The 21,966-nt window shown below is 61.0% G+C and overlaps 2 protein-coding genes across 3 annotated transcripts; one reads left to right on the forward strand and one right to left on the reverse strand.

Annotated features, from left to right (window-relative positions):
* Positions 1 to 583: 583 nt before the first annotated feature.
* Positions 584 to 14,626, forward strand: PYGL (glycogen phosphorylase L). 2 transcript variants are annotated; one of them, XM_064659647.1, is made up of 21 exons: positions 584 to 706; positions 2,429 to 2,681; positions 4,204 to 4,305; positions 5,642 to 5,720; positions 5,949 to 6,052; positions 6,626 to 6,757; positions 7,528 to 7,639; positions 7,726 to 7,808; positions 8,768 to 8,911; positions 9,057 to 9,149; positions 9,361 to 9,507; positions 10,098 to 10,261; positions 10,366 to 10,480; positions 11,170 to 11,271; positions 11,356 to 11,503; positions 11,596 to 11,654; positions 12,344 to 12,485; positions 12,634 to 12,841; positions 12,920 to 13,054; positions 13,483 to 13,549; positions 13,712 to 14,626. In XM_064659647.1, the coding sequence occupies exons 2-21, from the start codon at positions 2,439 to 2,441 to the stop codon at positions 13,898 to 13,900; spliced, it is 2,568 nt and encodes an 855-aa protein (XP_064515717.1). In that variant the 5' UTR covers positions 584 to 706; positions 2,429 to 2,438; the 3' UTR covers positions 13,901 to 14,626. The 2 variants fall into 2 exon arrangements, with proteins under 2 accessions (XP_064515717.1, XP_064515718.1); XM_064659648.1 differs by lacking the exon at positions 584 to 706 and adding an exon at positions 1,057 to 1,118.
* Positions 14,455 to 20,179, reverse strand: ABHD12B (abhydrolase domain containing 12B). Its single transcript, XM_064659670.1, has 13 exons — positions 20,030 to 20,179; positions 18,231 to 18,358; positions 17,696 to 17,798; positions 17,481 to 17,600; positions 17,151 to 17,181; positions 16,945 to 16,990; positions 16,726 to 16,855; positions 16,461 to 16,501; positions 16,095 to 16,174; positions 15,829 to 15,911; positions 15,208 to 15,286; positions 14,932 to 15,056; positions 14,455 to 14,587 (listed from the first exon to the last, which is right to left on the reverse strand). The coding sequence occupies exons 1-13, from the start codon at positions 20,122 to 20,124 to the stop codon at positions 14,566 to 14,568; spliced, it is 1,083 nt and encodes a 360-aa protein (XP_064515740.1). The 5' UTR covers positions 20,125 to 20,179; the 3' UTR covers positions 14,455 to 14,565.
* Positions 20,180 to 21,966: the final 1,787 nt, after the last annotated feature.

Genomic DNA, 21,966 nt, shown 5'->3' on the forward strand with positions numbered 1-21,966 from the left:
GGGCTTTAAGGTCCCTTCCAACCCAAACTATTCTATATGATTCTATTATTATCCAATAATATCCAATAATAACCTGGGCATGCTTCTAACGTAGCCCAACCCTGCCCTCTGGCAGTGGGAAGCCATTCCCCTTTGTCCTGGCACTACAGGCTCTTGTCCAAAGTCCCTCTCCAGCTCTCCTGGAGTCCTTTTAGGCACTGGAACAGTCTCTAAGGTCTCCCCAGAACCTTCTCCAGGCTGAACACCCCCAGCTCTCCCAGCCTGGTTCCAAAGCACAGGGCCTGGAGCCCTCGGAACATCTCCATGGCCTCCTCTGGACTTGTTCCAGCAGCTCCACACCCTTGCTGGTGCCCCAGAGCTGGAGCACAGGTGGGGTCTCACCTGAGCAGAGCAGAGGGGCACAGTCCCCTTTCCTTGCCCTGCTGCCCACGCTGTGGGATGAGCCCAGGACGCTGGGAAGGGAAAGCACACAGGCTGGAAAGCCTGCGGAGCCATGGCTGGGGAGGAGGAGGAGGAGAAGGAAGTGTTGCGTTAGAAGCTCATATTGGGTTTTCTTGCCCTTGGGACGAACGGGAGGCAGGGCCAGGAGGGCAGGGCAGAGTCCTGCGGGCAGCCTGGGTACGGGAACAGCTGGGAAGAGCCCGGAGCCGCGGGGGGGAAGGCATCCCACGCCATTTCCAGAGGGATTGCAGGCGGGCAGCGAACAGTGAGGAAGCGTGGGGAGAGGGAAGGGGGGCCGGGAGTGGGATGCGGGGGGACCGGGGGGCGGGAGGGAGGGAGGGAGGGACCGTGACACAGGAAAGGGACCGAGGCACGGGGGGGTTCCTGACACTGGGGGGGGAGGACACCGTGACACGGAGGGGCGGGGACGGGGACCGAGACACGGGGATGGATCCTGACACGGGTGGGAAACACATCATGACACTTCCCGGCTTTTCCCTCCGGGGGCGGCGGGGAGGACCTTGTACATGCTCCGAGAGCGGCTGCCCGGGCGGGAGGAGCCACGGGTGGGGCGGGCGGGGTTCTGCGTGGGGCGGTCCCTCCGTGGGGCGGTCCCTCCGTGGATGAGAGCAGGGACGGGGGAGCGGCCGCGCCCGGAGTCGCTCCGGCCGCCGCAGGTGCGATGCTGGGGGGGCTCCGTGCTCTGCCCCGGCTCCGCGCCCCCCTCCGCTGCACACCCTTTGTCCCCCCGCTCTTGCACTCCCTCTCTGTGCGCCCCCGGGGTCCTCCTCTTTGCACCCCCTTTCCCCTTTGCACGCCCCACTGAGACCCCTGGAATCCCCCCCCACACACCCCTTTGCACATCCCTCCGTGCACCCCGCGCTGCGGTTCCCAGGACACCCCCATTCCACTTGCCTGGCATCCCTCCCTTTGCACAGCCTCCTGTGCCCCCCGGGGGTCTCCCCCATTTTTACCCCCAGGTGGCGGTCCCTGGGTCACACACTTCCCACGTTCCTGGGGTCCCCCCGCTTTGCACACCTCTCTGTGACCCCCACCCCGGGGTCTCCCTCCCCTTACACACCCCTCAGTCCATCCCTGGAGTCCCTCACGGTCCCCACCGTTGCACATCCTTCTGAACAACTCAGGCGGCGGTTCCCGGGGCACCCCCTTTGCACCCTCCTTTGTGACACCCCCTCCCCGGAGTCCCCTCCCTTTGCACGCCCCTCTGTCCGTACTCGGGGTCCCCCTCCTTTGCACATCCCTCTGTCCATTCCTGGGGTCCCCCTCCTCCTTTTCAGATTCCTCTGAGACCCCCAGCGTCCCCCCCCCCGCCTTTGCACCCTCCTCTGTGCACCCCCGATGTCCCCCCTCTCGTTGAGCGCCCTTCTGAGCAACCCAGGTGACGGTCGCCGGGGTTCCCCCGCCTTGCACACCCCTCTGTGACCCCTCGAGGTCCCCCCACCTCTGTGACCCCGGCGGTCCCCCCTTTGCACCCCCCTCTGTCCATCCCCGGGGTCTCCCCCTTTTTACCCCAGGTGGTGGTTCCCGGGGCATACACTTTCCACGTTCCTGGGGTTCTCTCCTTTGCACACCCCTCTATCCCCCTCCCTGGGACCCCCCACTATCTATACTGGGGGTCCCCCGGGGTCCCCCTCTTTACACAACCCTCTGAGACCCCCGGGATCGCTCCCTTTGCACGTCCCTCCGGGGACCCCCCTCCCCGCTTTGCACCCCCTTCTGTCCATCCCCGGGGTCCCCCCCACTTTTTACCCCCGCGGGGCAGTCCCCGGGGTCCCCCCCCCTCTTTTGTCCCCCCCGGGTCTTGGCCGCCGCTCCTCCCCGCGCGTGGGCGGCCCTTCGCGGGGCCCATCCCCATCCCGTCCCCATCCCGTCCCCTCCCGGGGCGGTGCCAGCGCGGGGCGGAGGCGGAACGCGGCGGCGGAGCCCAGCCCGTGTGCCCGTGTGCCCCCTCCCCGTGTCCCCGCAGCCCCACCGCGATGTCGCGGCCGCTGTCGGACCAGGAGCGGCGGAAGCAGATCAGCATCCGCGGCATCGTGGGCGCCGAGAACGTGGCCGAGCTCAAGCGGGGCTTCAACCGGCACCTGCACTTCACCCTGGTCAAGGACCGCAATGTGGCCACCCCACGCGACTACTACTTCGCCCTGGCCCACACCGTGCGCGACCACCTGGTGGGGCGCTGGATCCGCACCCAGCAGTACTACTACGAGAAGGATCCCAAGGTGGGAGCGCTGGGATGCGGGGGAGAAGGGGGGAGGACCCCTCTGTGTGGTGGGAACCCCCCCGCGGTGGGTCCTGGGTTATGGCTGGGGTGGGATCCATCGTAACGCCGTGGGCTTGAACCCTCCCTCCGCGCTGGAATATAAGAGATCGGGGAGGCTCGGATTTTTTCCGTGGATTCAGGGCTGTTCCCGGTAACTTTTCCGAGCGGAGGGATTGGACTTTACCAAGCGAGGCCACTGTCCTTTGCTTTGCAAAACAAACAGAGCGCGGCTTGGCCGGGAGCGGGGTGCAGGGCATGGGAACGCCGTTTGTTGTCCCGCGGCGCCGGCGTGGGTGCTGTCTACCAAAACCAACTCCAAAGCCTTCCCGGGGGAATTATTGGAAAGGCTTAAAGGCACCCGAAGCCAACCACAAACAGGTCTTGTTTAACACAAGTGATCCCAAGCGTGAGAGATCCGGTTTGTGCAGGAGTTGCTGCGCTGCTGCTCGTCCCGCTGGCTCGCTCCGGGCTCTGCCCCGCGGGGATTAAGCCCTAATCCCTCTCCTGACACCTGGATGTCCCTGTCGGCAGCAATTTCCTCCCTGCCAACACCTCGCTGGGACCGTGCCAGCCCCGATAGCTCAGCGCTCCCCCGTGTTGCGTAGGGGTGAGGAAAAGGAGCCTCTTCCAGGGCTTGGATTTGGGACTCTTCCGTACAGGCAAGCCGTGCTGCCCGCCTGGAGTCACTGCTCCCAGCTCTGCTGAGGTCAAACCAGAAATCCCCAAGGATCCTGCCCTGCACACCCTGCCCGTGGCGGGAGGGTTGGAACAAGATGATCTTTAAGATCCCTCGCAACCCGAACCATTCCGTGATTCCGGGGTTCTGTCCCATCTCCATTCCCAGCCCGACTCCGCGCAGGTCCCTGGGGAAGGAAACCTGTCGAGTCAGCGACTTCCTCCAGCCTAAATCCTTCCTTAAAACCTGCCGGTGCTGACGCCAGGGGACGGCTTAACGCAAGGCCGGAGCGGCCGCGTCCTGTTAGCCCGCGGTGTCAGCGGGAGCATCCCGTGCTCCGAACCCCCGGGAAGGGCAGAGGAAGGCCGTGTCCCCACGGTGTCCTCACAGTGTCCTCAGTGTCCCTACAGCCACCGCCTGGCCCCGGCGCCTCGCGTGGTTTTCCGGTTGCTTTGCAGCTCCAGGGTCACGGGAGGAAACGTCTCCTCGTTTAAAGTTTAACTTTGTGCCGCCGCGGCCGCCGGCGGGCGTGTGGGGTGGCCATCCCGGAGCTGTCCCTGCTCTGGGACAGGGCAGCAGGGCTTGTCCAAATAAAACTGCCTCTTCCCAGCTTGGGAAACAGCAGGAGAGCAGGGCAGGGGCTGCAGGGCCGCACAGGAGCCGCAGCCCTCAATGTCCTGGTGCAAACCACCCTGCTCTGTTGAGAGTTCTTGGTGAGATATCACCTAGTAAACAGCTTTGGGGTCCTGGGGAGCCTCCTCTAGCCCTCCAGGGGAGGTGACCAGGGGGTGGGTTTCTCTTCCAGAGGATTTACTACCTCTCCCTGGAGTTCTACATGGGGCGGACGCTGCAGAACACCATGATTAACCTGGGGCTGCAGAACGCCTGCGACGAGGCCGTGTACCAGGTGAGCATCCCAGGTGGGGATGAGGACTGGGACAAGGAGGGCTCTGTGCTCTCCAGCTCCTGGGAATGTCTGTGTTTTGCCACACTGGCTACAAACCGCTCCTTGAGCTGCAGGAAATGCTGCTCCAAGACCTGCTCTTGAAAGGCCTGGAGCTGCCCAGCCCGGCAGGAACCAGCAGGATCCCATTTCCAGCCCATAAACTGGAAGGGAACTGGTGGTTCTATGGATGAGGCCGTTAATACCAATAATCAGTGGCAGGGAGGAATAAAACCTTGGCCTACTCAACCCCAGCTGGGCACTGGCACCTGGTGGCAGTGGGGTTATCTGAGGTTTTTGGGTGGCTCCTTTCCTCCCCACACTGTCACCTTCTGTGCTCAGCACTGCCAGACATGGCCAGGGTGGTTGCACAAGAGCAGGAACATGTTCAAAGGAGAGGAACTTATTTTTAGGGCTTTTTTTAAAATTTTTATCCACTTGCTGTGACCGTGGGACGTCAGAGCCAAGGGTTTCCATGGGAAAAGGGGGCTTAGCTGAGCTCCCCGAGGAGTTTTTGCATAGGCAAAACCTCTTCCTTCCACAGGATCCCAGGCTGGAAAATTTAAATTTCCCTCAAAAAGTGGTGTAGGTTCTTCTCACCTTAAAGGGTGATGCCTGGAGTCAGGAGGATGGGTGCCTTCCCCAGGGGATTGGGGTGCTGGGGAAGCAGGAACCAGGCATCCAGGTGCCTTCCCTAGGGGATAGGGATGCTGGGGGAGCAGGAACCAGGCATCCAGGTGCCTTCCCTAGGGGATAGGGATGCTGGGGGAGCAGGAACCAGGCATCCAGGTGCCTTCCCCAAGGGATGAGGGTGCCGTGGGAATGAGAATATGTCATCTGGGTGACTGGCCCAAGGGATGGGGATGCTGGGGGAGCAGGAACCTGGTGCCTGCCCCTGTGGGATTGCAGCCAGGGAGAGAGGGAACAGGCCTGGGAATAAGCCCTCAGAGCCCTTGGAAATGTCTGGGACCCCAAGAGCAGCACCCTGGTCACAGCTGGGTGCCCCCCACGCCCAGAACTTGCCCTCAGCGAGGTCATGGGGGTGTGTGTCCCTTGTAAAGGCTGGTGGAGTGACTTTAAACACCAGAGCTGGTCCCTGCCATGGTGTGGAGCTGGAGCCAAGGGGGAGAGGGGCTTCTTTGGGTGCAAATCACAGTGTCCCAGGGGTGGGTCTTGTGGGACTGGGTGCCTTTCCACCCCTCCTGGAGCCCACCTGCAAAGGAGTGTGTGCCAACAGTCCCTCCCCTCCACGGGGCTGGGCACCCTGGGAGTCTCCAACTCGTCTCCTCCTTGTCTGTAGCTCGGCCTGGACATGGAAGAGCTGGAGGAAATCGAGGAGGATGCCGGTCTTGGCAACGGGGGTCTCGGCAGGCTGGCTGGTGAGTGGGACACATCCCTGGGGACCTTGCATCCACCACAGGGAGCACCTAATCCTGGGGGGTTTATTGCTCCAGCCTCTCCAGTGTGTGCAGTGAGAGGGGCTGGCCCTGCCTCGTGTCCCTGCGGGGCTGCTGCTCGTGGCCATCGCCTGTCCCCGGGGAGAAGGATCCGCTGTCTCCCAGGGCTCCTGGGGAATCCCGGCTCACTGCTCCCTCTCTCCCTGTCAGCCTGCTTCCTGGACTCCATGGCCACGCTGGGGCTGGCAGCCTATGGCTACGGCATCCGCTACGAGTACGGCATCTTCAACCAGAAGATCCGGGATGGGTGGCAGGTACGGATGGAGGTGTGGCCCTCGCTGTCCTCTGGCACAGCCGGAGCCCCAAACTCAAGTTCCCCTTAGCTCAGGCTGCACAGACACTCTCCCTGAGCTTGGAGGCTGCAGCTGTGATATTTAAAAAGCTTGTCAGATGCTTTCCTGAACAAGTTTAGCTTCTTAAACTGGTGCAAGCACAGGGCATCCCTCCTTTGTCCCCACCCACAGCGTGCCCTGCTCGGGGCCACCCCAAGAGCTGCTCCGTGGAGCAGGTGAGGATGGAGCAGTTGTGTCCCTGCTCCTCACGGAGCAAGGCTGGAAGAGGCTGGTTTGGAAACGCAACATTAGCAATGTACTAAGAGAAATGTTGGGTTTTTTCCCCCATCCCTCACCCCTCCGGCAGGGAGACACGGGGTTCAGGGTTGGTTGGGGTAGATCCCTGCCTCCAGGTGGTGCCAAAATCAAGGTTGAGGGCGGGCAGACTCCCAAGGATCATCCCCCTTTTGCCGCGAGCAGACAGAGCCATCCTCCAGCTGGGGAGAGATTCCTGGGGCTGGGTGGCCCTGTCACTGCTCCTGCTCCCTCCATCAGGTGGAGGAAGCCGATGACTGGCTCCGGCACGGCAATCCCTGGGAGAAGGCCCGTCCCGAGTACATGCTGCCCGTGCACTTCTACGGCCGCGTGGAGCTCTCGGACACCGGCGCCAAGTGGATCGACACCCAGGTACGGGCTGGGGCCAGAGAGCAGGGAACAGCCCTTCCATGGATATAGGGATGGACACAGGTTTGGCTGCTCCTCATCTGCAGCCAACCTCCCCGTCCCTGGAAGTGTCCAAGGCCAGGTTGGATGGGGCTTGGAGCAACCTGATCCAGTGGAAGGTGTCCCTGCCCATGGTAGGGGGTGGAACAAGATGATGTTTAAGGTCACTCCCTACCTGCATCCAGCTCTGGAGTTCCCAGAACATGGAGCTGCTGGAGCGAGTCAGAGAAGGACACGGAGATGTTCCAAGTGCTGGAGCACCTCTGCTCTGGAGCCAGGCTGGGAGAGCTGAGGGTGTTTAGCTTGGAGAAGAAAAGGCTCGAGGGAGACCTTAGAGCCCCTTCCAGTGCCTAAAGGGGCTCCAAGAGAGCTGGAGAGGGACTTTGGACAAGGGATGGAGTGCCAGGACAAGGGGGAATGGCTTCCCACTGCCAGAGGGCAGGGTTAGATTGGATTAGAAGCATGCCCAGGCTTCCACTTGGATAATAGGAGAATCCCAGAATAATTTGGGTTGGAAGGGACCTTAAAGGTCATCTCATTCCACCCCCTGCCATGGGGACACCTTCCACTAGAACCAGGCAAGCTGGGGTGTCCCTGGGGGTACAAAGCACACACATGACCCCATGAAGGTGGGCACAACCCTGAGCTCCACCCTGGGTCTGTGGGATGGGAGGGCTCCAGGAGGAACATGGAGGGATCCCAGCCCAACTCCAGCTGCCCTGACACTGTCCTAGGTGGTGCTGGCACTGCCCTACGACACCCCCGTGCCCGGGTACATGAACAACACCGTCAACACCATGCGCCTGTGGTCGGCCCGGGCCCCCAACGACTTCAACCTGCGCGACTGTAAGTGGGTGCTGGTGGGGTGCCAGGGGGGATGGGGCGAGGTGAGGGGGTCCCATGCCCACCTGATCCCTCTGTTCCTTCCCCAGTCAACGTTGGAGACTACATCCAGGCCGTGCTGGACAGAAACCTGGCGGAGAACATCTCCCGTGTCCTCTATCCCAATGACAACGTGAGTCACGATGCGGGACGGGGGGGCCTCTGTTTTAGGGGAAGGGGTCCCTGTTTTCAGGATGGCTAAAAAGCTCACAGACAGAGCGGGAAGTGGAGCAGCCCCTCTCTCCAGGACACTGCAGAGATGCTTTTTGTTGTGTTTCAAGCTGCTTGGACGGGGATTGCTGCTTCTCACCAGGATGAGTCTTTCCCTGAACACAGATTGGCTGGGAGGGAGTGGGGATGAGCAAGTCCTACTGCAGAAACATTCCTTGAGTCTCAAAATACAACATGAAGGCAAACTGCTGAGTGCTGCTGGTGTTTCCCTGATGGTCCTTTGCAGCCCTGGGACCAGAGGTTGTGCCTCAAATTGCCCTTTGCACCCCAACCCTTTTGTTCTTGCCGTGCTGCGTGCTGGCACGTGATGGAGGCGTGATGGGGATGTACAGCCCTTCCCAGCCACAAACCGAGCTGTGGAGCAGGGGAAGAAGTTGAAAGTGGCTCTCCTTGCTCTGCAGCCTGTTTGGGGCTGGTCCTGATGGATTTTTTTTTCCTGTTAAATCCTGGGGAGGGCCAGGGACACCACAGCTCCAGTGGTGAGGTTGTCTTCTGCAGCATCTCTTTTGCAGACCAGCGGGATGATGTTTTGTGCTGCATGAAACATGGTTTAATTCTTGTCCTAGAAATAGCTCCTGTCTGTCACAGCTCCTATGGCTTCCCTTCCCATTGTCCCACTACCTTTCCTGGCAGCCAAAATGTTCAAACCAGGGGAACAGGTTTGGGTGATGCTTGGCAGGGATTTAATCTGTTTGCACCAGGTTAAGTCTGGGAAGCAAGATGATGTTGGGATTAGAGCTGGTGCTGGGGGAAGCTGGTGCTGGTGCTCAGACCCCAGTGTGGGTCCCTGGGCACAGGGAGCACCGGGAAGCGCAGTGAATCCTGCTGGAATCCTGCAGTTCCCTGCTCCTCTGCCCACAGTTCTTTGAGGGGAAGGAGCTGAGGCTGAAGCAGGAGTACTTTGTGGTGGCTGCCACCCTCCAGGACATCATCCGCCGCTTCAAAGCGTCCAAATTCGGGAGCACAGACACCGTCCGAACCGTGTTTGACTCCTTCCCCGACCAGGTACAAGCCAGGGTTGCTCTGACATGTGCCTTGGAGCTTGTCCCAACACCTCCCAGATGCTGGAGGGGTGTTTGGACCCTTCGTGGCTGCCCGTGCCCAGTGGGATGCCCGGTGTCCCCCACGTGTCCCCACCCTGCTTTTCCAGGTTGCCATCCAGCTGAACGACACACACCCCGCCATGGCCATCCCTGAGCTGATGAGGATTTTCGTGGACATCGAGAAGCTGCCGTGGGATAAGGTCGGGAGACCCCACCTGGCTCTTGGGTCTCCTCCACTCGCACCCACCCGCCAGCGGCGGAGGAGCTGGGGAACCCGTTTTGTGGCTGCTGGGTGGGATGTGGAGCAGTCGGGTTGGGTTTAACTGGTGTGCACTGGGAGGAGCTGGCTGGGCCATGATGGTGGGGGGACCACGGGTGGGTGGTGCTGAGTGCCGGCTCTCCCCACACCAGGCCTGGGACCTCACCAGAAGGACCTTCGCCTACACCAACCACACGGTGCTTCCCGAGGCCCTGGAGCGCTGGCCCGTGGACCTGGTGGAGAAGCTGCTCCCCAGGCACCTGCAGATCATCTATGAGATCAACCAGAGACACCTGGACGTGAGTGCCTGGGGGCCGTGCAGGAGCACGCTCCGGAGAGGGGGACAGGGATATAGTGTCGGGATGAGGGGGGATGCACAAACTGATGATGTTGGGGGCGTGGGCGGGTGATTCCAGCTGCTGTTTTGGGAGGTTGGTGCAGAGAAAAGTACTTTCCCACCAGCATATTGCCATCCTGCAGCTAGTGGCTGTTTAGAGGCTTCACCCATTGCTCCAGGGACCCCCCTGTTGGCATTTCTTTGCTTCCTAAATGCTAAATTCTTCCTGGGAAAGGATGAGGTTGGAAGTGCAGAGGAGATGGTGGTTTGACCTCCTGGTCTGGCAGCACGAGGCTTTTGACAAAATGTCCTCACTGGCCAAATGTGGTGCCCCAAAACCCATCTGTGGGGGGATTTTTGGGGGTCCTTCTGTCCAGAGACACCCCTGCTGGGGAACTGCATCCTTTGAAGGGGGTTTGCACCGTCACAACAGAGTAAAAGCCACCACCCCAGCACACTGGAGATATTGCCATGGTCCCCTCCTTGTGAGCCATGGGGTGGGACACCCCTCAGTGCCACCACCACTCACCACCTCTCCGGCTCCACCGGCAGCACATCGCATCCCTCTTCCCTGACGACGTGGAGCGGCTGCGGAGGATGTCCCTGATCGAGGAGGGGGGCAGCAAGAGGATCAACATGGCCCATCTCTGCATCGTGGGCTCCCACGCCGTCAACGGCGTGGCCAAGATCCACTCCGAGATCGTCAAGACTCAAGTGTAAGCGCGGGGAGGGAGGCGGTGCTGGGTCACCCCCGCCTTGGAGATGGTGGTGGTGGTGCCAGGTGGGCGAGGCTGAAGCTGTGCCCTCCTCGTCCTCGCAGCTTCGAGGACTTCGCAGAGCTGGAGCCGGAGAAGTTTCAGAACAAGACCAACGGGATCACCCCCCGGCGTTGGCTCCTGCTCTGCAACCCGGGGCTGGCGGAGCTCATCGCGGAGGTAACGGTGTAGGGGGAACGCCCTGGGCCCCCTGACCCTTCCATCCTGATCCCAGGGACCCTGGGGATGCCATGAGAACATCCAACATTTGCACCTTCTAAACCATTTACATCTTCTAAATGGTTGAGGGTTGAGGAAAGGGGGTTCTCCCCCTCTGCTCTGCCCTGGTGAGACCCCACCTGCAGTGCCGCCTCCAGCTCTGGAGCACCAGCATAATACGGATGTGGAGCTTCTGGAATAAGTCCAGAGGAGGCCACAAAGAGGATTAGAGGGATGGAGCACCTCTGCTCTGAAGCCAGGCTGGGAAAGCTGGGGGTGTTCAGCCTGGAGAAGGCTCCAGGGAGACCTTTCAGTGCCCAAAGGAGCTCCAGGAGAGCTGGAGAGGGGCTTTAGACCAGGGCCTGAAGTGCCAGGACAAGGGGGAATGGGTTCCCACTGCCAGAGGGCAGGGTTAGATGGAATATTAGGAAGAAATTCCTGGCTGTGAGGGTGGTGAGGCCCTGGCACAGAGAAGCTGTGGCTGCCCCATCCCTGGAAGTGTTCCAGGCCAGGCTGGACAGGGTTTGGAGCAACCTGGGATAGTGGAAGGTGTCCCTGCCCATGGCAGGGAGGTGGAACGAGATGAGCTTTAAGATCCCTTCCAAACCAAACCATCCCACCATCAGCACATGCCTGTGCTCCCGTTGCAGAAAATCGGGGAGGACTATGTGAGGGACCTGAGCCAGCTGACCAAGCTGCACGAGTTCGTGGACGACGACCTGTTCATCCGGGAGGTGGCCAAAGTGAAGCAGGTGAGGGGTGCGGGCAGGGGGTGGCACGGGCAGGGCGGGGGGGCAGAGACCAGGGGCTGAGACACTCCCTGCCCTCCCGGCCAGGAGAACAAGGTGAAGTTCGCGCTGTACCTGGAGAAGGAGTACAAGGTGAAGATCAACCCTTCCTCCATGTTCGACGTGCACGTGAAGAGGATCCACGAGTACAAGCGGCAGCTGATGAACTGCCTGCACATCATCACCATGTACAACCGTAAGGCACCGGGGCACGGGCTGTCCCCAGGGCTGCACCAGCATCCCTGTGTCCCCCATTCCCCGGTGACACCGCGCTGCTCTTCCCTGCAGGAATCAGGAGGGATCCTGTGAAGCTGTTTGTGCCGAGGACGGTGATCATTGGGGGCAAGGTGAGTTGGCTCAGGAGTTTTTAAGACATTTTGATGGAAGTCCTTGAAAGTACCCTGGGGGATGTGGGTTCAGATGCCTCATGGGGCCATGCCTCTACATCTACCTGCCAGGAGGGTGAAGCCAGGTGGGGGTTGGTCTCTTCTACCAGGTAACAAGTGACATGACAGAGGAAACAGCCTCAAGTTGCACCAGGGGAGGTTTAGATTGGATATTGGGAAAAATTTCTTCACCAAAAGGATGGTTAGGCATTGGAACAGGCTGCCCAGGAAAGTGGTGGAGTCCCCATCCCTGGAGGGATTTAAAGGACGTGTGGATGTGGCACCTGGGGACATGGGTCAGTGGTGGCCTTGGCAGTTGTGGGGGAATGGTTGGACTTGATGATCTTAAGAGGGCTTTTTCAACTTAAACAATTCCATCATTTTATGTCCATGGAGTTCTCCAGGAAGTGCTGGAGTAGCCTGGTTAGCTTCAACCCAAACAAGGCACCAGATCTGGGGGGGGGAGGCTGGGACAACCATATGTTGCCTGTGGTCATGGAAGTCCCCAAAAATGTGGTGGTGCAACACGTGTTGGATACGATGATGGGAGCAGGGCTGAGCAGGTTCTTCCCTGGATATGTGGGAGCTGGGTGTGCCTCACCTGCCCCTGCCACCAGCCCTCGTGGCTCACCTGTGGCTTCTCTCCTTAGGCTGCCCCAGGATACCACATGGCCAAAATGATCATCAAGCTCATTAACGCTGTGGCTCAGGTGGTGAACAACGACCCCATGGTGGGGAGCAAGCTGAAGGTCATCTTCCTGGAAAACTACAGGGTCTCCCTGGCAGAGAAAGGTACCCTGGGCACGTTGTGGGGAGGGGATGTCCCTCCACCAGCCCATGGCTCCGTCACTGCCAGGCAGCAGATCCAACATCCTTTGGCGTGATACAAACTCGGAGCTGGTCCCCACGAGCCCCTCGTGTCCCCGTGTTCTGTTGGCAGTGATCCCTGCGACCGACCTGTCGGAGCAGATCTCCACGGCGGGCACTGAGGCGTCGGGCACGGGGAACATGAAGTTCATGCTGAACGGGGCCCTGACCATCGGCACCATGGACGGAGCCAACGTGGAAATGGCCGAGGAGGCCGGGGAGGAAAACCTGTTCATCTTCGGCATGAGGGTGGAGGACGTCACGGAGCTGGACAAGAAAGGGTGAGGGCTGGGGACGCCACAGGGGCGTCACCACGGGCAGCTGGGGCTGCACCATCTCATGTCACCCCTTCCCTCCAGGTACGACGCCCAGCTCTACTACGACCGGCTCCCCGAGCTGAAACAAGCCGTGGACCAGATTAAGAGCGGCTTCTTCTCCCCCAACGAGCCCAACCTCTTCGACGACATCATCAACATGCTCTTCCACCACGACCGGTGAGGCCTGGGGTGCCATCCTGCCACCCCCTGGGCCGGGTCTCTCCCCTGCAGCAACCGTCCCTTTTCTGGCCCTGATGACCACATCGGGGTGGTGGGGCCGCACTGCACGTGGACGGTGCTCCCCAGGCACAGGCTCTGCAGGGATGGCCCTTCATGCTTGCTGCAATAACACCTTTGGGTGCACAGCCCCTCCAGATAATTTCGGGTATTTCAAGGGCTTTCCTGGCCAAAGCAGCCATGGGCATCAGGATCGGAGAAATCTTTTCCCTGGGTGCCCTCCCGGGGCATCCGGGGTTCTCTACCAACAGGGTTGGGGAGGGGAATTTGGCTGGAGGATTTGTGTCAGAGGAAGCCCCAGATGAGGCACCATGCCACGCTCCCACCTTCCCATTCCTCATGCCCCTGACTCCTCTTCACTGCTCCAGGTTTAAAGTCTTCGCAGACTACGAGGCTTATGTGAAGTGCCAGGAGAAGGTCAGCGAGCTGTACCTGGTGAGTGCCAGCCCGGAGGCGAGGCAGGACGTGTGCTGGGACACAACATCCCATCCCAGAGAAGGGGTCTGGTGGGGCTGTGAGTGGAGATGGGATCCTGTGCTGCTGGCTGAAAGCCACCCTTGGCCAACAAGCCATGTTGTCCCGCCGCTCTCCTTTCAGAACTCCAAGGCCTGGACCAAGATGGTCATCAGGAACATCGCGGCGGCCGGCAAGTTTTCCAGCGACCGCACCATCAAGGAGTACGCCCGGGACATCTGGCACGTGGAGCCCTCCGACCTGAAGATCCCACCGCCCAACGAGCCCCGGGACGCGGCCCAGGACAAGACCCCCAACGGCACAGCGGCGTAGGGACCCCCCGGAGCCAGGGGCCGGAGCCAGGGGACGGGAACACATGCGCTGTAAAATTCTCTGCTGTCTTAGTCTGTGTGTCGCTGCTGCTGGCTTTCCTACGGAGCGGGAACCGGGAAAGGGGCGGGATTTTTATAACGTCAAGTGTCAGTGTGGAAAGCGAAAAAACCACGTCGCCCTGTTCTGCTTGCATTAGGTGCTAAAAATAAAAAGTGCCATTGGAGTCCAAGGGGCTGTTTGCTGAAGCCTAAAATTAGGGACCGGGCTTGCTTCCACCAACGTTAACGGCCAGGGATGGGGTGGGCAGCACAGCTGGACACAGCTGGACACAGCTGGCTGGGCCCTTGCAGGGGCTGCTGAAGCAGGATATGGGGGTGCAGCCCTTGCCAGCCCTGAGGCACCAGTGCCAGGGGGTTGAAGGGTGTTTGAAGTCAGGCTCATGTACCCCCACCACTGATCCATGGGATCCTCCCACTCACGGCTCTGGGGACCCAGACCACACCAGTGTCTCCATCCCTCGAGTCACCTGCAGCATCCTCGAGGCAGGGGGCGAATTAAAAGGTTTTTCAGTAGTTTTTATTACTTACAGCAGTAAGCTCAGTGCCATGTGGGGGTCCTGGAGTGGGATGGAGGGAGCGCGTGGTCGCTGCACGCAGCAGTTGGCGTCACTTCATGTTCAAAAAGTCTCTGCAACAAGATGTAATAAATCTTACACTGTGTCACTGACCCTCCTGTGCTGCGTCAGAGCCTGATTTGTGATCCCTGGATGTGGGGCTGAGCTGGGCTTGGAGCATCTCTGCACCCAGGGCAAAGAGGAGCTGGTGTCCCCAGGGCCACTTCTCCACGACACCCAGGCTGAGGGCAGTGAGGAGTGATTGAAACTCAAAAAGTGATTCCAGCAAACACCGTGGGGAGGGGAAGGAGCAGGGGGAAGACACCTGTGTGGTTGCAGCAGGAGAGAAGGCACCAGTGGGAGAAGAAGCCAAGGCTCATCCTGTGCCCCCCCCCCATTTCTGTGGAGCAGCACTTACTTCACCAGGGCTGGCAGCTCCGGGTTGAACGAGATGTAGTCGTGGCCCAAGCCCAACTTTTTGGGAAAGGTAATGAACTTCACTTTGGTTTTGTCCTTGTAGGCGCTGTGAGCTGTCTCATAGAGCTGGGGTGGGGAGGGATTGTGGTTAGTGGGACCCCAAACCTGCTCCTGGCACCCTGGGAGTGGCCACCCCCTCTCTGGCCACTTCGTCCCTCCAAAGCCAGGCTGGAATGGTGCCCCCCCCCCCGTGACAGCCCAGATGGCAGGTCCCCACCTTGCGTCCCAGGTGTGGAGGCACAACACCATCATCTTCTGCATGCAGGATGAGGAGGGGACAGGCCAGCACCTTCACGCTGTGGGCAGCAAGCACAGTGCTGAGGACTCACCCCAGAGCCAACAGGCCCACAGGAGCCTCACCAGCCCCTGCTAAAACTCCCACAGCACCTCGACCCCCCTGGCACTGCCCCTCAGAGCCATCCCAACCCACTAGTGGCACCTACACTGGGTGCCCTGGCGTGCCTATGTGGGTGATGCCCACGCTGCCTGCCCTGGCATGGCAGCACCGAGCACCCTAATCACCTTGAACCCAATTAGCAGGTCTCTGGTTTCAAAAGCACCCATAAATCTCTCTGGCATGGGCTGCAGGTGGGACGCGAGTGGGTAGTGCCCAAAAACAGGGATGGTGGCTTGTGGACTTTGCTTAATAATCACACTGATGTCTGATAAGTCATGCAAATAAAAAGGCACTTTTGAGGCATGAGTAAGCTGGGTAAACACAGAGGAGTGCAGGCATTTCATGGGGTGACATGACATCTCTCCTCAGCCAGGTGGTCCTGGAATTATCCCGGCAGTGCCCTGGAAATGGCTGCACCCCTTCTTCCCACTGGGAACTCACTTCTCATCGCTGCTGAAGAACATGTCAGCCCGAGCCAGCGAGTCCAGGATGAGGTACCCAAAACCCGGGAACTGGCGGTAGATCTGCCAGGGAGAGAATTTGGGGGGTGCTAAGCCATGGCTTGGATTCAAGTGTGAGGGGGGGGAGACCCAGGTAGCTGGGGCTGACACTGCTGGGGGACCCCACAGGCAGAGCCTGTCACCAACTGGGGACCCAACAGGCAGAACCCACCCCCCTGTCACTGCTGGGTGACCCCCCAGACTCACCTTGGTGATGGGGATGTGGGCAGCTGCCTCTCGGATGTTGGTGTAGGGAGACTCCAGGACAACGGCATCAACCTGGACCCCTGAGAGCAAAACAGGGTGGGAGCACTGGGGGGGGCTGTCCCCCCTCCCCAGACTGCTGCCACACTCCCCTCCCAGGCAGCAGCTGTGGGGCCAAGATGTCCCCATCCCACTAAGGAGGACGGGGATGGCCACTTGTCTCCACCACAGGGGCCAAGCCTGATGCTAAAGCAGAGAGTGACAGGGCTCCCCATCTCCTCTGTGGCCCCCAAAATCTGGCCAAGGCTGTGCAGAGCCCCAGGGGGACACCACGTGGGGACAACCCAACCCAGCCATGCTGGCCCTTACCTCGCTCCTCCTGCAGTTTCCTTGCTGCATTTGTGGCAATCCTGTGATAGGGGAGGTGAGAGTGAGGGGGAGCAGCCATGACACCCTGGCAGGGTGCACAGCACCCTCAGACTTCCCCCTTCCTGGCTCAGTTTGGCTTTGCAGGTGCCTCCACCGAGGAGCCGCTCCAACCCTTTGGTCCATCCCCAGGTGCCACCAGTTTGGCAGCAGTGTCACAGGGGGCAGGGTGGGCTCTGAGTCCCTCCATCCCCCACCCTGCACCTACCCTGTCCCCAGGGAGTGTCCCCAGAAGAGGATGCTGCTGTTCCCACTCCGTGCTTTCGCCCAGTCGTAGAGTGCCAGGACATCCGTGGTGAAGCCGCTCTCCGTGGGGTGTCCAGTGGAGTCCCCATAGCCTGTGGGGGACATGGCTCGGTGTCACCACCCTGGGGGGGACCAGCCCCAAGAGGGGGTCACCCAGGGAGGGGCAGGGGGATGACTCTACCTCTGTAGTCCAGAGCCAGGATGTGGAAGTCAGCAGCCCCCATCGTCTGTCAGAGCAGCAGGGTGTTACAACTGGGGGAGTGGGGAGTGCACCCCAGGACCCCCAGCATGGCCAGTTCACTCTGCCCAGGGTCCCTCCCGGGTCCCTTGAGCCAGCAGGAGCCTTACTCCCAGCAGGTTCCAGTGTCCCCACAGGGCACCACTTACCTTCAGGAACTGGACACGGTGACGCGCAGCCCTGACGGGGAGAATGAGGTTAGAGCTCGGGAGGATGGACCCCAAGGGACCCTCCCCTCCAGCACCAGTGCAGGTGAGGAACCAGGGTGACCTTTTCCCAGGAGGGGAGAGCTGGATGCTCTGGGGTGGCTGAGTTTTTATCCCCTTTATCTTTCAGGGACTTTTTATGACTGACAGTTCAGAACCCACCGCAGCAGCCCCGGCCCCGCAGCACTGAGTTTGCTGGTTCTCACCCGAGAGCAGCCCCTGCACCCATCCTCCCCTGGTCCTGGCCCTGCAGCAGCACCCACGGGCACTCACCTGGTGCCTCCATTGCCGTGCAGGTAGATGATCACGGGGTGAGCATCAGCAAGTGCCTCCTCGTACCAGCGCCGGTCCTGGCCCCGCGCCTCGGCCGCTCTGCTGCCCGGCACCGTGTGCCTGAGGGGCACAGCAGGGTCACCCCGGGGGGATTCCACCTGGCTGAGCCAGGACAGTGCTGTGCCCACCCAGGACGCCGAGGATGTCCCACTCACCAGATGCCAACGGTGACGCCCGGCTCGGTGGTGAGGTGCAGGCTGATGGTGTTGTTCACCAGCAGCTCCGGCCGCCGAAAGTCCGCGAAGAAGGGGAAGGCCACTGACAGAGAAATCACAGCCATCACACCTCATGGCCAGTTGCTTTTACACTTTTATTTATTTTTTTTTCCAAATCAACATGTTATGGTTTTTAAACTATTTAAGGCCACGCTCGGGTAGACGAGCTCAGCCCTCTGCCACGTCCTCCTATCCCGGATTCCCAGCCCCGCTGATGTTGTGCGTGCCCAGGCATGTTGTAACTTCATGCAGTAAACAGGGTCGGCAGCACCACATTATTAGAGCTTGCAAAACACAGGGAAAGGTCTCTTAGTGCCTCCTCTGCAAGCCCAGGGCCCAGGGGGAGTCGGGTGGGTGCTGTCCTGGTGCCACTCAGGCAGCAGGTGTGGTCCCCCCCATGTTCTGGCGGCTCCTCACCCACCCAGCTGAGTCCCTGTGAGGGTTCTCCCGGCTGGGACAGCCCCAGGGTACTCACGGAAGTTCAGGTAGACAAATTTGGTGAGCACGCTGGGGAAGAGGCGGATGAGGAAGGGCACGGAGATGTAGATGAGGAGCATTCCCAGGAGGAGGGTCCCCAGGCAGGGGAGCCAGGAACGTCGGCCCCTGCAAGGGAGGCACCTTCTGAGCACATCCCCTCCCATCCTCAGGGATTTGGGGTGCAGCAGAGCAGGCTCCCCATTCCCAATCCCAGCCGTGATGGTTGGGTACAGCAGCTTTTCCCCACGAGGGTCTGAGGATGCTGTTTGTGTCCCCCTGGGATTGGGAACTGGATCCCCACACCAGCATTGTCTTTGGCTTTTGGGGATGGAGTCGAGGTGTTGGAGCAGCCCTGCCGTGACACCGTGTGATAAAGCCACGATTCCATCCCCCACACCCTCCCACAGGACGCCAGGAGGCAGGAAAGGTAGCTTCCCACGGGATGCCGGCAGGCAGGAAGGGTAGGGACTGTGCCAGGGCTGGGAGCTGCAAACCAAACAGGCAATAAGGAGCAACTGATACTCTGTGGCAACACCCCAAGTCCTGGCTGGTGAGACACAGTCACAAATGTGTCCCCAAACTTGGCACTAAGAGCTTCTGCAATACTCCAGGGACACAGAGGAAAGGTGGGAAAGAGCTTGGAGAGCCCATAGCCCACAGGGCGATGTCCCCAGGTGCCACCAGCACAGGGTGGGGCAGTGTGTCCGCCTTGACAGTGTCCTGCTCCAAAGGGGCTGGAGACACATCCAGCTGCCCTCTGCAGCAGGAAGACACAGCCCCAGCCTCCAAGAGGGAAAGGAAAGCCAAGAGCTGCAGCTTTCCCGGCATCAAGGTCCCTCGTGGGCTCATGGTGCCAGGTGATGGGGAAACCAGTCTGGGCACTGGGGGATTTAGGGCAGAGGTTTCTGATGGGTAGCCAGGCACAGCTCAGTCCCTGGGTCACCACCCCTCCTGCAGAAGAGCCTCTAGTCCATTCTCTGCCCCAGGGCGTGCTGCAAGATCCTGAGGAGAGGTTGCAAAAGGGGTGCCAGAGCAGGGTGGCACTGGTCCCCAGGGCACAGGGGGCTCCTTGAATCCCACTCATCCTTCAGGTCCTTGGTCTGAGCAGCCCCGCTTTATGCCGGCAGCAACAGGCCAGGAATGCCATGGAGAGGCTGCAGGGAATTGTCAGGTGCTGCTCTTGGTCTACACCCAATGTTCAAGTGCAGGGGAGAGCCCTCACACAGCCTTTGCACAACACCTGCTGCAGGTGAGCACTGACCTGGACCGGGGGGATGTGCCCACCAAGGGGCACCTCTGACAGCTGGCAGGGCAACCACGTGGGACAGCAAGGTGGCATGGCACAGCATGGCATCGGGATGAGGTGGGACATGGCCACAGAGTAGGGCCATGGCAGGGTGACACAGGGACATGGCCACTGCACGGGGTCACGGTGGTGGCAGGATGACATGGGGACACAGCCACGGTACAGGGTCACAGCTATGGCAGGGTGACAGGGGGACATGGCCACAGGGTGAGATCACCCCCGTGACAGACAGGGCGGCACGACCACGGCAGGGGGGGCACACACGGGGTCACGGCCCCAGCGAGGCGACAAGGCCACGGCGTGGGGACACGGGAGCACGGCCCCAGCACGGCCCCGGCCGGGCAGCACGGCCAGGGCACGGGGCCAGACCCGTGACACGGGGGACGCCGCGGTGCACGTGGTCCCAGGAGGCGCGACAGGGGACGCGGCCGAGGGACGGCGACAGCGGCTCCGGGGAGCGCAGCGGCGCGCCCAGGCCGGCGGGTACTCACCGCTGCTGCCGGGCCGCGCCGGCCCTGCCCTCCGCCCGGCCGCTGTCGCCGCTGTCGCCGCTGTCGCCGTCCCTGTCGCCGCCGCGCCGCCGCATCGCTCCGCGCCCGCCGGCGACAGCGCCGCGACACCGCCGACAGGCCCCGCCCACGGCGCGGGACACGCCCACTCCGTGAGGCCACGCCCACCCCTGAGCTACGTCTCTGGCGGCAGGTCACGCCCCTTGCCCTAAGCCACGCCCCCCGTCACGCCCCCTTGAGCTCAGGGGGCGGGGCCAGCACCGCCCACGGGGGGGCCCCGCCCGATCCGGGGATGGGCGGGTCTAGGGGGACCCCAAAATATCGGCAGTCCCCTGTCCCTCAGGGACAGGCGGGTCTAGGAGGGATCTCGGTCTGTGCTGCAGCCCCCTGTCCTCCGGGGGTTGGTGGATCTAGGACGGACCCCGGCGGGGTTACAGCCCCCTGTCCCCCATGGCTGGAGGGACCCCAGAAGATCTGCAGTCCCCTATCCCTCAGGGATTGAGGGGTCTAGGGGGAAATCACAGAAGATCTGCAGCCCCTGGTCCCCCAGAAACGGGCAGGTCTAGGGGGGGGCCCGGTCTGAGTTACAGCCCACTGTCCCCCAAGGATGCGTGAGTCTAGGGGGGACCCCATCAGGGCTGCATCCCCTTGTCCCCCAAGGACAGGCGGGTCTAGGGGGGACCCCGGTCCGTGCTGCAGCCCCCTGTCCTCCAGGGATTGATGGATCTACAATGGACCCTGGTGGGGTTACAGCCCTCTGTCCCCCAGGGATGGGGGAGTCCAGGGGGGGACCCCACCAGGGCTGCATCCCCTTGTCTCCCATGGCTGAGTGGGTCTAGAGGGGGGACCCCAGAAGATCTGCAGCCCCCTCTCCCCCAGGGCTGGGTGTGTCCAGGGACAGGCAGGTCTAGGGGGGACCTCAGAAAATCTGCAGCCCCCTATCCCCCAGGGCTGAGTGGGTCTAGGGGGGACCATGGCCAAGCTGCAGCCCCCTGACCCCAAGACAGGCCAGGGAGAGCACGGGGCCAGCAGCAAGGTGACACACTGGGAAAAATCAGCCTTGCCATTGGCAAGCAGTGCACAGGGAAAGCTTCCGGGTTGAAAAAAATTTAAGAAAAAGGGTTTAACCCAAAGCTGGTGTCCCTTGTCTTGGGCAGGAAGGGTGGAAACCTGCTGCTGGTTGCCCTTTCAGCTGAGCCTCCCACCTGCAGCTCTGTCAGGATGAGTCAGCTGGAACTTTTCAGGCTGAAACTCCCCACCAGGAAAGAAATATCCCTGTTTCACTGGTATTCCCCGTGAAACTCTGCCAGGTGCAGGAGGATGTGCTGCCTGGAAGGCACACACGGCTGGGCCATCACCTGCAGCACCACACCTGGCAACAGGGCCCACAGCAGAGAGGGCTCCCTTAAATATAATCCAGGAGGAATGGGGGCAAACCCTTTCCCAGAGGAGCAGCCACCCATGCTGGCATTTTGAGCTGCTCTTGTTCCACCTGCCCTCCAAAGCAAGGCTTGTGCTGGTTTTCCTGAGTTAGAATCATGGAATCCCAAAGTGTTTTGGTTGGAAGGGACATTAAAGCTCATCTTGTTCCACCCCCTGCCATGGGCAGGGACAGGTCCCACTAGACCAGGTTGTTCCAAGCCCCGTCCAACCTGTCCTTGAACACTTCCAGGGATGCCACAGCTTCTCTGGACAGCCTGTGCCAGGGCCTCATCACCCTCTCAGGGAAGAGCTTCTTCCCAATATCTGATCTAAACCTCCCTCACCAGCCCTGAATGCAAATCCAAAGACAAACAGGTCTGGTCAAACCGGGGCTGTGGGCAGGCAGGTGCATGTTCCCCATCACCAGGTGTTGTAATAAGGTGGCACAAGCCAGGCCCAAGCTGCTCTTCCCATGCCACAGGGGCAGGAGAACATGA

Source organism: Pseudopipra pipra, chromosome 6 (genome assembly GCF_036250125.1).
Source record: "Pseudopipra pipra isolate bDixPip1 chromosome 6, bDixPip1.hap1, whole genome shotgun sequence".
Lineage (NCBI taxonomy): Eukaryota > Metazoa > Chordata > Aves > Passeriformes > Pipridae > Pseudopipra > Pseudopipra pipra.

What these genes read in the sequence shown, in the direction of transcription:
- ABHD12B (XM_064659670.1), bottom strand. Translation starts at nt 20,124, where the DNA reads ATGCGGCGGCGCGGCGGCGACAGGGACGGCGACAGCGGCGACAGCGGC. An exon ending in CACGGCAATGGAGGCACCAG is followed by an intron (nt 17,182 to 17,480) that starts GTGAGTGCCCGT and finishes TCTCCCCGTCAG; the next exon opens with GGCTGCGCGTCACCGTGTCC. An exon ending in TTCTTCAGCAGCGATGAGAA is followed by an intron (nt 15,287 to 15,828) that starts GTGAGTTCCCAG and finishes TGCTGCCCACAG; the next exon opens with CGTGAAGGTGCTGGCCTGTC.
- PYGL (XM_064659647.1), top strand. Translation starts at nt 2,439, where the DNA reads ATGTCGCGGCCGCTGTCGGACCAGGAGCGGCGGAAGCAGATCAGCATC. An exon ending in CCAAGTGGATCGACACCCAG is followed by an intron (nt 6,758 to 7,527) that starts GTACGGGCTGGG and finishes ACACTGTCCTAG; the next exon opens with GTGGTGCTGGCACTGCCCTA. An exon ending in ATGCTCTTCCACCACGACCG is followed by an intron (nt 13,055 to 13,482) that starts GTGAGGCCTGGG and finishes TCACTGCTCCAG; the next exon opens with GTTTAAAGTCTTCGCAGACT.